At 39.1% G+C, this 13,076-nt stretch overlaps 1 protein-coding gene across 1 annotated transcript; it reads left to right on the top strand.

The window, feature by feature from the left end:
* Window positions 1-9,253: 9,253 nt before the first annotated feature.
* adra2c (adrenoceptor alpha 2C) lies at window positions 9,254-12,871 on the top strand. The gene has a single exon (XM_057331747.1). It carries the CDS (start codon window positions 9,635-9,637, stop codon window positions 10,931-10,933), a length of 1,299 nt encoding a protein of 432 aa, XP_057187730.1. The 5' UTR covers window positions 9,254-9,634; the 3' UTR covers window positions 10,934-12,871.
* Window positions 12,872-13,076: the final 205 nt, after the last annotated feature.

The raw sequence follows: 13,076 nt of genomic DNA, 5'->3' as shown, positions 1-13,076 counted from the left end.
TCCTATAGCAATAATATTATTGTATAGGGTAGTACTATGGTATTATTTGAAATAGCTTAAGGTAAATATCATTGCCTTGATGTGTTCTGTATCGTGGTATTAAAATATTTTAAACACATATCATATCTGTACTGCTTTACATTTTCAATACTATCCTTTATATGAAGAATGAAGAAATAATCAATCAATCATTAGTAATATGTTATTAAGTCAAACAATCTGCTGTACATTAAGTTAAAAGCCTAAGAGACTTATTTGTCTTTGTGAAAGCAGAGCAAAATAATGAAAGACAGCTTGTTTATTAGACAAACTGATTCTGTGAAACAATTTGCAAGAAAAAGCAGAAAAAAAATGTCCTTTTTTGGTCCATTCATGTATGCAGTCCTGAGTCCATTTTCCTTGGACACCAGAGGTTTGTTGGATCAAGTCTTAAATGGAATTTGAACAAATTCTCACTGAGATCTAGAGAGCAGCTGAATCCAATAATTCTGTGTAAACAAGACATTTAACCCCGTATAGGCCGGATAAGTCATGCAATCTGAAAAAAAATCTCCAGTTGAGACCTGAAACCAGACGATTGTGAATTCACACATGGAATAAAGAACCAGTATTTGAAATACTACAGATTTCTTCAGTAGTGGATAGATGAAGATTTAATGCAATTCAATGAAAATGCATTTGTCTATTCTCTTTTAACATTAATAATGTTTATAGCAGAATTACACGTCACATTGCCATCTAATATACTATAGTTTACCATTTACTGTTTTATCAGTGATCGGCTTTTCCAGTATGATATTTATATTCCTCTCTTCAGTGTACTTTGAATAATGATTCAATAATGTAACCCATACACAGGCAGGGAAATGTATTCATTATAGAGTAATACGGCCTATATATGAAAACTCCTTAACAGGAGAGTAGGCCATCCAAACGCTCGCCAGAAACTCACTGCATGGGGCATTTTTAAAAAGTATATATTTCTTACCGAGTCATCCTTTAAATCATATCTCAAAACTTTATCTCAGAATCAACACTTTTATTCCCAAAATGCATGCTGATCCTCACATCACTTTAAATAAGGAAAGCAGATCCCTGCTGATGAAATTCTGCAGATGGAAAGACTTTCTCACACTGAGCTGAAAGTACCAAGTGAAATGAATGTCAGTACCAAGGACAGCGCCATTGTGCTGTTTACCCCCATTCAAGACAAGAGCTACGAAGCCAAGCATATAAGAGCATATGAGAGATTGTAAGATCAAAATAGACCTAATGATGCCTAAGCGCAATGTTCGGCATTCATACAAACTGGAAACGTGATGCTAATGTTTTCATCTCAATTTCAGGTAATCATAACAAATAAAAACCTTCAAGTTGGAAGATCTACATCTCACGCACGCACACACGCACGCACACACGCACACACACACAGGCTTTGGTTGACTATCCCCGTGGGGACAGTCCATAGGCGTAATGTTTTTACACTGTACAAACTGTATATTCTATCCCCTATCCCTAACCCTAAACCTAAAGATCATAGAACACTTTTTGCATTTTTAGATTTGTAAAAAATATTGTTCTGTACAATTTATTAGCTTTTTTGCCCCTGGGGACCTCAATTTTGGTCACCACGGTGACACGAGTCCCCATGTGTTGGTGTGTATTCAGGTTTAGGTCCCCACCGGGATATACAAACATGAACACACACACACACACATGTTGGGTTTCCATGTTTTATGGGGACATTTCATAGACGCAATGGTTTTTATACTGTACAAACTGTATATCATATTCCCTACCCCTAACCCACCCCCTAAACCTAACAATCACAAAAAACTTCCTGCTCTTTTAGATTTTCAAAAAAGTTAATTCTGTATGATTTATATGCTTGTTTCCTCATGGGGACAAAAAAATGTCCCCTCAAGGACAAGGGTTTTGGATATTGCCATCATTGTGGGGACATTTTGTCCCCATACCGTACGGTTTACACACACACATGCACACACACACACACACACACACACACACACACACACACACACACGCACACACACACACACACACACACAGAGGACAGCATATGTTCAGATTGGTTGGCTAGTTCTGTCAAAAATGACAGCTAGGGGAGGAGTAACATGACATATCCTTGACCCTATTTTCTATATTTTACATTCTCCACTCATACCACCTGGGGTGTGTGTCTGAAGAAATGTGAGCGGGTGTGTGGTACCAGTATGTTGTGGCAGGTTTTTCTGAAAAAAAAACCATATTTGTGATCTTGTTTAGGCTAGCAACACAACAAATTCAGCTGGACAGCTTTGTAAGTATCCCATAAGCATAATGGGGCCGTTCTTGGAGAAACAAATGCCACAAGTGACCTGCATCGACACACACAAACTTCAATGATGTGCTCTAACCTTTCAGAGAAAAAATAACAGGCCTGCATAAGAGGTTTGTCGCGCAACAGTAACAAACACTCATCTCAGATCAAGCGGATTCAAGTAGGTGCTTGTGCCCTGCAGGAAAAGCTCTGCAATTTCAGAGACAAGCACACGTGATACAAGCATCAGCTCCATCTGTGATTAAAGAAGCGGGATTGGAAGTTTGATACGAGTTAAGATTAGCTGAATGTGATGGAGAATGATGAATATTGATTTGGAAAATGTAGAGAAGAACTGTGATGAACTTCTCCACAGAACAGCTCATGCAAATGACATGTTTATTTACAAATTTCTTAAAGGAATAGTTCACCCAAAAATGAAAATTCTTTCATCATTTACTCACCCTTGTGCCATTTCAAACCTGTATGACTTTCTTTCTTCTGCAGAACACACAAGAAGATATTGGTCCCCATTGACTTCTATTGTATGGACACAAAACCAATGCAAGTCAATGAGTAATGTCATACAGGTTTGAAATGACACAAGGGTGAGTAAATGGTGACAGAATTTTTGAAGTAACTCATTTTCATTCAGAATTAATGGGTGAACTATCCATTTAAAAATGCAACCACATTACATAACCATATAACATTACATTGGACTGCATGTCAGATCTCATTTTATTGTGATCTGGCCTGTACAAAATGTGCCTTGGCAACTGTCAATGCAATGCCATCAACATTTCAGGGTGCGCACATAAACCTAAACAACTGTCTAGATAAATAGAATTTGAATCTTTACTGTCCACGTATAGCATGGCAGAATAATTCTGCCCACCAGCATCATGAATATGCCACTAAATAGTGTTGCTGCAATAAAGTCAACAATCAGAAACATGCCGTTTTAGCAGGCAGCAAACAATGACTCTGGTGAAGATTTAATAACCAGTAAAAGCCTCTCTTACTCTCTGTGACTTACTACGGTCATAAGCAATTAAACGGATTAAACAGACTGGCTTAAAAGTCAAACAGCAATTGGCAAATTTTGTGTCTCATAAATGTAAAATATCGACATAATATTGCCTTAGCCTTTAAATGTGGCGCAACGGTCCAATAAAAACAAAGATTCACTTGAACATTTTAGGAAATGTCTTGAGCCAAATGTTATCACAGTTTCCACTGTCTGCAACTTTTAGTAAAATTAGATGTACTACATACCGTCACAATGCATTTTAAATGATACACCTGATCTCATTCACTATTTAGTATTTTTACCCAGCCTTGCACACTCACATTCCTTTTCTATTCCCATCTCTCCCTTCTTTTCTTTTATCCTCAATACTGTCATCGACCATTAACGTGTAAGACAGAGAAGATATGGCAAAGTCGCATATGAGTCTTATTCTCTATACTTGCACTCTCCCTCATTAAAAGAAGCAAAACATATCTTATTCACACACTGTCCTTCCACACCGGTCCTCCAGAGCATGATAATCTACCCCGGCAGGCTTCACCTCCAGAAATTCCTGCACCATAGTTCATACAGCTCTACCTCAGCTTAAAATATGTCTGTTATTGTACCTCTCTGATAACTATGCCACTAAACCATTACATTTACATTTGACAGAGGCTTTAATCCAAAGCAAAATGTAGTGCATTCAAAGTATATACTGTATTTTATAAAGCACTAGACCTGTTGACGCAGTGAAAAGTCAGTACGTATAACATTGAAAAACAGCAAAACATTTTTAGTGAGTGTCCAGGTTGGAGTTTCTGTGTGTGCAGTACATAATAAAGTAGGAAGAAGGCTCAGTGGGGAAATGTTCATTAACTTCAAGTTGTGTATCCTCTTGAGTTTCATCTGTGAGTGGCCATATAAAAAGCTCTAGAAGTGATGGGAGCCAGGACCTGAAGAGAGCGTAAACATCCATAATTTAGGCATTTGAAAACTCAAATATGTCCTGTTGTTTGTGGGGAAAAACAGGCAAATGCAGTTTTTATTTCCCAAAGGTCCAAGTCAGTATGCTTTATTCACCTAACTATACAATATTCATACAATGAAAGATCATAGGTTATTCGTGATCTTTACACAATATTCAAAATATTCTACAGCTAAGCATGACAAGTTTGTTTTTCATGACATGAAACATTTTCCCCGATTTTTTCACATCTAATCCATGACGAAAATTATATTAATTTTTATGACTCTCCTAGGGCTGGAAACTGTTTTAAAGACCCTTCAAATTGCCAGATGACATTGACAATCCCTTTGTAATAATTGGCTGTGTTTCATTGAGTTGTGTTTCATTTTTAACTCTGTACCCCTTAAAGTGATAGTTCACCCAAAAATGAAAATTCTGTCATCATTTACTAGATTTCTTGTCATTTCAAACCCGTGTTACTTTCTTTCTGCAGAACACAAAAGAAGATATTTTGAAGAATGTTGCTAACCAAGCAACAGCGGCACCCATTCACGTCTCTTTTATATGAACATAAAACCAATGCAAGTCTATGGCGTCCCAGCTGCCAAAAAATGTCAGGTTTTTTACAGATTTTTTTTACAGAAGGAATGCACATACTAAAAATTCAACCTTGCATATGTGCCAAACACCTACATGCAAACTCGACAAGCAAGAAGAATGAATTCTAGCCCTACCCCTACACATGATGTCCGTTATTTTGCAGATGAAAATGGAGATTAAAAACTTAAAGTGCCCTGCAGTGTTCCTGTACAAAATCTGGACAATCTTATAAGTAGTCTTGTGGTTAAGTTATGATTCTAAGGGCTCTTTGAGCATAAAAAAGGCATTTCAGTGACTGTGCAGCAAGAGGACATCATGACCTCCTGTCCTCTTCCAAGACATAAACCACACTCCCCCCCCCCACCTCTTCTCTCTTTCTCTCTTTTTTTCTCCATCTCTAACTCACCTCAGCCATCTGTGGTAAGATCTCTTGCCTCACTACCACCCAGTCTCACCTGTATTAAAATCTGTGCAACAGTGGATCAGAGCAACAGAGGACAACGTATGTTATTAGATCTGCCCTATGTAGCATTATCACGGGAGACAGATTTTCACACCCAGACAAAGTTACATGACATCCTAACTAGACTTTCTGAAATGAGTGTTCATTTTATCATTTTGCCCTTGAGTCACAAATGACATCAGGCGCAAATTTGACTTCTGTAAATGCGCTAAAGCCAGTTTAGATGTAAACTTCTACAGTAGCTCTACCAGGATAACAGATTTTCATAGTGTTTTTGGTGAAAAGTTATAATAACCCAGTCTTCCTAACTTAAAAAAGGCATTTTACTTCTTTTTAGACAGTTATCTCTCCTTCAGGTTACATACAGTGTGTTTGTGGTCCTGATTTTATAGCAATTGTACATTCAAATGTGCATTATTTCTATGTGAATGTAATAGTTCCTCTAGGTCAGTATATAAAAGATGCACAGAGGTCAAATCAGCATTAGCCATAACTGTTATTATTAAAGTGCGGATGAGGGGCAGATTTTATATTAAAGCTGTACTTCAGTTATGTTTTTATGCATTTAAAAAGTGTATCTTTGGGATTTTCTTAAGTTATGTGTTTTTCATTTCGTAAAGCACTATAATAAAACAAAACACCCTTACACACACAGCCCGCTTTACAAAAAAATCATCTATTACAATCGAATAAATGACTAAGATTGTCGTTCTAAAATGAACGTCATTTGAAAAAATATCCTGCTGTTGGAGCCAAATACTGTACAAGTCACACTGTGATGCCGATGACTATTGGGAATTAAAATTAAACCTGGCTGTCCGAGCCTGTGGTTGGGATAGACACACACATCCTTGTACACTTGTGTGGACAGACACACGTGGCATCTGTAGCTGTCATCAATTACTGTGACAGCCAATCACAGTGTTGCTAGAATGATTGCCCACAACCCTTCAATCAATCCTCAGACATGTCAGTCTTCCCCAGGATATGTTTTTAATTTACCATGTTCACTGTTCCTTTTTCTATTCCCTTCTTGAATTACTGTTCACTGAATCTGAAGTACACGTGACTGTCGACACTGTCTGTTTTTATTTATTGGTATGAGATTATGTGACAATGCAGCTTTAGACCACCAGCAAATGTCTAAAGATAACCATGGCAAGGAAGATTTCTTCTAAGCATCTTGAAGATGTTGCCACAGTTCGTATAGATTTCTCCTGTATTAGGTTTTTTTCTGTATGTCTTTGTAATCCCAGATTCTAGACTGACTAGATAAATTGAAAAATAAAAGCACTTAGTTCCAATATATGGAAATGTATTATTTATATACTGAATTATATTTTCCATTATATTCCCATATATGATCTTGTTTCCTGTAAACCTGTAATGATGTTAAGCATTTGTTGCGCTTGTTTACTTGACATCATTGAGAATTTGAATTAGCTGGAATTGAGAGTGCGAATTAAACACAGGACGAGGGTGGAAAGGACAGAACGGAGCTCGATTCAAGGTAATGATGCGGATCACTCACATACACACTTCAATTATACAGACACAAGTACGACCTAAGGGGGACCTTTAATGATCACAAGCGAGGAAGACTCAATACAAATCAGCTTTGAGAAGAGCAGAGCCTGAGGGTCAACTTCTGCTGTTCTTAACAGTATTGTCATGAATTGTAGGCTCACCCACCATTCCACCTACACACATGAACGAACAGCGGCTACAGAGCAAAGAGAGAAAAACACACGCGAGCCAGACAGGTCACAAAATCATACCTAGATGATTATGTGCGCACGAATGTTATGTAAATATTAAATTCAGCAACACCAATGTATGAGGACATACAACAACAAAGAGGTGATGTAGTCTACTAAACTTTACTCTCAAGGTAACCTGTTGACATCAGTGGATTTAAAGGATATTACTTTTTGTCCAGTTTATGAACATTCAAATATGTTATGCATATAAGAGCTCAACATTTCCCAGACAATCATTAATGAATTTTAGTCTTCTGCTGCGAGACAAAACTGCCAACCTGACTTCACGAGAATTCAAGACTATTTTACGAGGTGGCTTATTCGCATGAATTTGTACATTGCAAATCGTACAAAAAAGCAATTCTGAAACCCTGACCCTAACACCGGACGTGACCGGTTCAATGGGATGGACGCGTTGCACCACGCCGCATCCAGTGTGGACAAAATTTTAAATGATAATATGTTCTAATGCGTTCTATTGTCCTTTGTCACGTCGCATCGCGCCACGTCTGGTGTAGACACGGTGTAACGTCACTGGCGCGAAAGCAAAACTTACTAAAATGTGATTGTACGAATTCATACGAATTCACCAAACATTAGCCACATCATAAACTAGTTGTGTGTCTGCCATGAGATTGTGTTGAAACTGCAGGTGTTATTCTGTATTTCTGTAGTTGCTGTATTAAAACGGAAGATAAAAAGCACTCAGCCACTTAAAACGTAATTAGATGACAACACTAACTCTGCGGTTATTAAAACAATATATAAAAGGCATCAGTTTACTTCAATAATGAACTAGGCTTTTGAAATCTGTCTTTCCCATTTCTGTGCTAGCATTATTGTTGTGTAACATGTTTGTTATTTGGCCCCTGAGTGCTGTTTATAGATGTTATGATTAATGGACGCTGTCTAGTGCACGTGAATGAGCTTAAAATCGCAGGCCTGACAGCGACTATAGACTCACGCAGACTGCTTTCTGACCTATCACTAGTATGTATATGGAATGAGTGAAACTTGTTTTCTTTCTACATTTGTGCATTTGGCATATGCTTTTATCCGAAGCAACTTACATTGCATTTATGGTATAAATTGTGTTGGAAACTGAACCCATGACCTTTGTGTTGGTCACGTAATGCATTGAGCTAGAGGAACAGAAAGTCTGCTATCTATTCTCGCTTTGAGCTGAGCACAAACATAAATCCAAACCTCATTTACCATATTGCTTCCCAACTCTAATATTGGGAAGAAAATGTCCCTTTCTCTTTCCGAGTGCCATCTGCTCATGAAGAATGCCAAATTTAAAACCTGAATGTCAAGATGAGCATTTAACAGAGGACCTGAGACAGGTCAGGGTCATAGAACATCAATAATTTCTATCCCACATTTGTCATGATCAAATTTTTTCAGCAAGGTTATGGATTTGTCTAGTTGACATTGAAAGATAACACGGAAAGTATATGTTTATATTGACATTGTGCTTTTTAGCCCACAAAAGCAGAAGTTAGCCATAATTTAAGTGTAGCTCAGTGGTTAGAGCATGGCACTAGCAATGCCAAGTTCATGGGTTCGTTCCCAGGGATTGCACATACTCAAATACAAATGTATAGTATCATGCAATGTAAGTCACTTTGGATAAAAGTGTCTGCCAAAAGCATGAATGTGAATGTTAGGTTTTTTCATTTTATTTATAGAAAAACAATAGTAGCCACGAATTTGCTATGGTCTCACCGCAATAACCACAACGTTGTATTTGTATAAAACAATACTACACTTTCACTACAATAAAACCACGGTTAATTTTCCAGGGGTGTTACGACAGTGACATCCAGCGAGCACATATGCCGAGCGATAGTTTATTCATACTTCCCAACCCTATTTCCACATAAAACGCGCCTTTTCCTTACAGATCATCACTCTTATGCAAAGAAAACTAATTTTGTCCATGTTTAGTCTTATGCGCATCGTTTAAAAACTCTTTTCAGCGACCGCAAGATGTCAAAGCGCATTTAATGCAAAGCGATCTGATGCAAAAGGTAAACATACAAAAAGACGGTTGTTGGGTAGTAGTGGTCCTTCCTCTCCGTCTGATTCTCAGGGGCGGGGCGGCGCTCCATCAATGTAATGTTGTCAGCACGTGGATAGTTGAGTCCCGGGCGGGCAGGGCGCGCGGTGTTTCGCTCGGGCGGAGAAAGCACAAGGATGCTGAGAGAGACGCCCGTAAAGAACGAGCAGCTCTTGCGGATGTAAGAGACAGCGATCGGAGGGGATGGTTACTACAAACTCATAACGGGATGGGTCCGTCTTTACAAAGTCATGTCACAGTCAAATGATTCGTAAGTGGGATTGCGCGGAAAACAAAAAGACGCGAACGGGTTTAAAACGATAGTAAAAGGTAAGACGGAGCGGAGAAGAAACTGCTGCTACTATTAACAACGTGAAAATAATTAATATGACATCGCCGCGAAGACGCGCTCGGATGATCGATTGAAGATTTTCCTTTGAAATCAATATGGATAACTTAAGCTTTTCATACCAAGTGGACAGCTACAATCACACTGGAAATATATCCAGTGGGAATTCTACAAGTACGTATTCTCAGGCGACCATTATAGGGCTCGCAGGGCTGGTGAGCTTTCTCATTTTGTTTACTATAGTGGGGAATGTGCTGGTTGTGATCGCCGTTTTGACAAGCAGAGCGCTCAAGCCGCCACAAAATCTATTTCTGGTGTCTCTGGCCAGTGCGGACATTCTGGTGGCCACACTGATAATGCCCTTCTCTCTGGCCAATGAATTAATGGGCTACTGGTTTTTTGGGAAAGTTTGGTGTGATATCTATTTAGCGCTTGATGTTCTTTTTTGCACATCGTCTATTGTTCACCTGTGTGCCATAAGTCTGGACAGGTACTGGTCTGTGACACAGGCTGTTGAGTATAACCTAAAGCGGACACCTCGCAGGGTGAAGTGCATGATCGTGGTGGTCTGGTTGATCGCAGCTGTCATCTCCTTCCCGCCGCTCATCTCCATGGACCGGAATAATGAGGGCGACAACAGCGAACCGAAGTGCGAACTGAACAACGTCACGTGGTACATTCTCTACTCCAGCATCGGGTCATTCTTTGCCCCGTGTGTCATCATGATCCTCGTTTACATCCGTATCTACCAGGTGGCTAAGACGAGAACCCGAAACATGTCGGAAAAGCGCAGGGATACGGACGGGGAGTCGGGAACGCCACGGCTGGAGAACGGGCTGAGTCAGGAGGATTCCAGGCGGGAAAACGGGCACTGTGCCTCGCCGCCACCCGGCGAATGCAAACCAGGAGAGGACTACCCAGACGGCGAGCTAGAAGACAGCAGCTCTTCTGACGAAAAAGCGAAGCGGTTGCAGAACGAGATGGCGCCCGCCCGAAAAGACAGGCGTTCTAGCCGCAAGAACAGCTCGTGTTCCAAGCATTCCAGCCGAAAGTCCCGTGCCAGCAACAAGTCCCTGGACTTGTTCTCCTCTCGTAGAAAGCGGAGGAACACCATTTCCCGAAAAAAGATCTCGCAGGCCCGAGAAAAACGATTCACCTTTGTACTGGCTGTTGTGATGGGCGTGTTTGTGGTCTGCTGGTTCCCATTCTTCTTCAGCTACAGTCTATACGGGATCTGCCGGGAAGCATGCGCCATCCCCGATCCCCTTTTTAAGTTTTTCTTCTGGATCGGTTACTGCAACAGCTCCCTCAACCCGGTCATCTACACCATCTTCAACCAGGACTTCCGGCGAGCTTTTCAGAAGATCCTTTGCAAGTCCTGGAAACGGTCTTTTTAGAGCACAATGGCATCTAGGTGCCAAACTCAGCATTCAGTGCCATGTACAGGTGGTTGACGTGTCAGAAAAGCTTTTGGATATTCCCAAGAGACATTTTTCAGTAATAGCACTGCTTTTGTATCGTTGCATTGACAATCTGTACACAACAATGACAATGACATTTTTCCTGTTTTGTTGTGTAATGCTTTGAGGACAATAGATGATGGTCACATGGGTGGTACCTCAAGCTAAACATGCTTCAAAAAGACCCACCTGAACTTGGTGGCACTGCACTGCATTAGAGGAAACAAGCTTATCTTTATGATGGCTGCAGGCACTCTTTAAGATATCAAGATACATTTTTATGATGACTTTGAACATATGGCTTGTCTCATCGTGACTGGAGAGCTATGTAACATGAAAGCCGCTTCCTTTTCTCTGGTGACACAGGAGAAAAAAGGAAAAGTGAATTAGCAGGAAATGTACTCTTTCTTTCCAGCTGAGCGGGGCACAACGGACCCTCTTGGTTAGGTAGAGCTTGACCCCCTCAGAAGGCTGTCAGCAAATGACAGATGAAAGAAGAGTGTTGCCCTGGTGTGCTTGGGTATTGCATAGTGCTTCTCGAGGGTGCAGATTCCTGACTGAGCAGAGCCGTGCTACAAACTGTTCTTAACCGTCCTTCAGTGAAATTAATCACTGCACCGCTGCTCTCACACCTATTAAAAACGCCATAAAAAAGATACAAATAAGAGCTATTTACTGGATAAGAGTCAAAAAGAAACTGTTGTTGTTTTCAATGATGATCAATGATGATGATTTATTTATATACAGTACATGAATATTCATCAGATTCTAAACTAAATAAGCTTTGTGGCTATGCTTGTACTGTACAATGTCTCCCATTTGTTCAAAAGATCAGAGCTTATACAGTTCAGTATGATATATATCTGTTGTATATTTATGAGGGCGAAACTTTACGTTTTTCTTACTTTGTTTGTTTGTTGTTGTATATTATGAAACATCTGCCTTGATGGACATTGGGCTTCTCTCCTTTTCATATACTTGTGATATCTCCAAAATGACTGGCAGGTCACTATAAGCACAGCTGATGATCAAACAAAACCGAACAAATAAATGGATTGTAATTCACTTTTTAGTGTGAATGGAGATTTCTAAGACAACCAGCGTTATTCTAACCCTCGTGTCTCTAGTGGGCTTATCATAATTAGACATGGCAGCTTATTCATAAACAATGCTTTGAGGTTTTGTCATTTTGCAGCGACAACAGCTCAGAGCCGTCACAATAAAGACAAAATCTAAACGAATGGTATTATCGACTTATTTCAAGGAGGAATTGAAATCATTGCATATGTTTAAATGTTTACACAAAACTTCCTATGATTAATTGATAATGGAAGGAAAAGTATTATTTACATGTAGTTATAAATTATTTAAATACACAATATGCATATAAGTTGTGACTCCCTGCAAACTCTTACTGCTCATATTGATTTGCTGAGGAGTCTGATTGGTCCCTGTCTCTAAATCCCACATACAATCTTATAATATTTGATATTTAACTCAATAAAACAACACTTGATGCTGTACATAAGTCAAGAGATGCAATTTTCTTATTCCTTGGAGAGGGAGTTAACATTCGGTCAGAGAAGTTAAATAAATTTAATAGAGTCGTGACATTCAATTCTCAGTGACCCTGCCCATGTACATTTCAAATAAAGTCGGGACAGGAACAGCTGCCTTGTTTTAAGAAAGAGGGGTGTGGCTTGTATTTTTTTAAACTAGGTTATGTAAGCCCTGAGGGAAGATGTCTATTTACTTGCATAGACCATACAAATAAAAATACATGTTTTCTTATGCTATTAAACAACATAACGTTGATTATTTTCGGAAGTTAAAAATTGTATTTTTGAAAGTTTGGAATATTATGTTTATGTTTTTGTATATAATAGTAATAGTCACAGATTAAAAACATTTAGTCACACACAAATCTTTATGTATATTCAAATCTCAATTTATGTCTATAATTTACTTATAAAAAGTAAAATTTTACCTACAGTAAAATACATTTGTTCAAATCATTAAAAGTACTTGTAGGAAAAGTTTCTCTTTTCACCTAAAATCAAAGATACTTAACACCGTGATA

The sequence above is a fragment of the Triplophysa rosa genome, linkage group LG4, assembly GCF_024868665.1.
Source record: "Triplophysa rosa linkage group LG4, Trosa_1v2, whole genome shotgun sequence".
NCBI lineage: Eukaryota > Metazoa > Chordata > Actinopteri > Cypriniformes > Nemacheilidae > Triplophysa > Triplophysa rosa.
The sequence above is the reverse complement of the archived record's forward strand: the minus strand, read 5'-3'. Positions and strand labels throughout refer to the sequence as shown.

Coding starts and splice junctions, on each gene's coding strand:
- adra2c (XM_057331747.1), top strand. CDS start 9,635: ATGGATAACTTAAGCTTTTCATACCAAGTGGACAGCTACAATCACACT.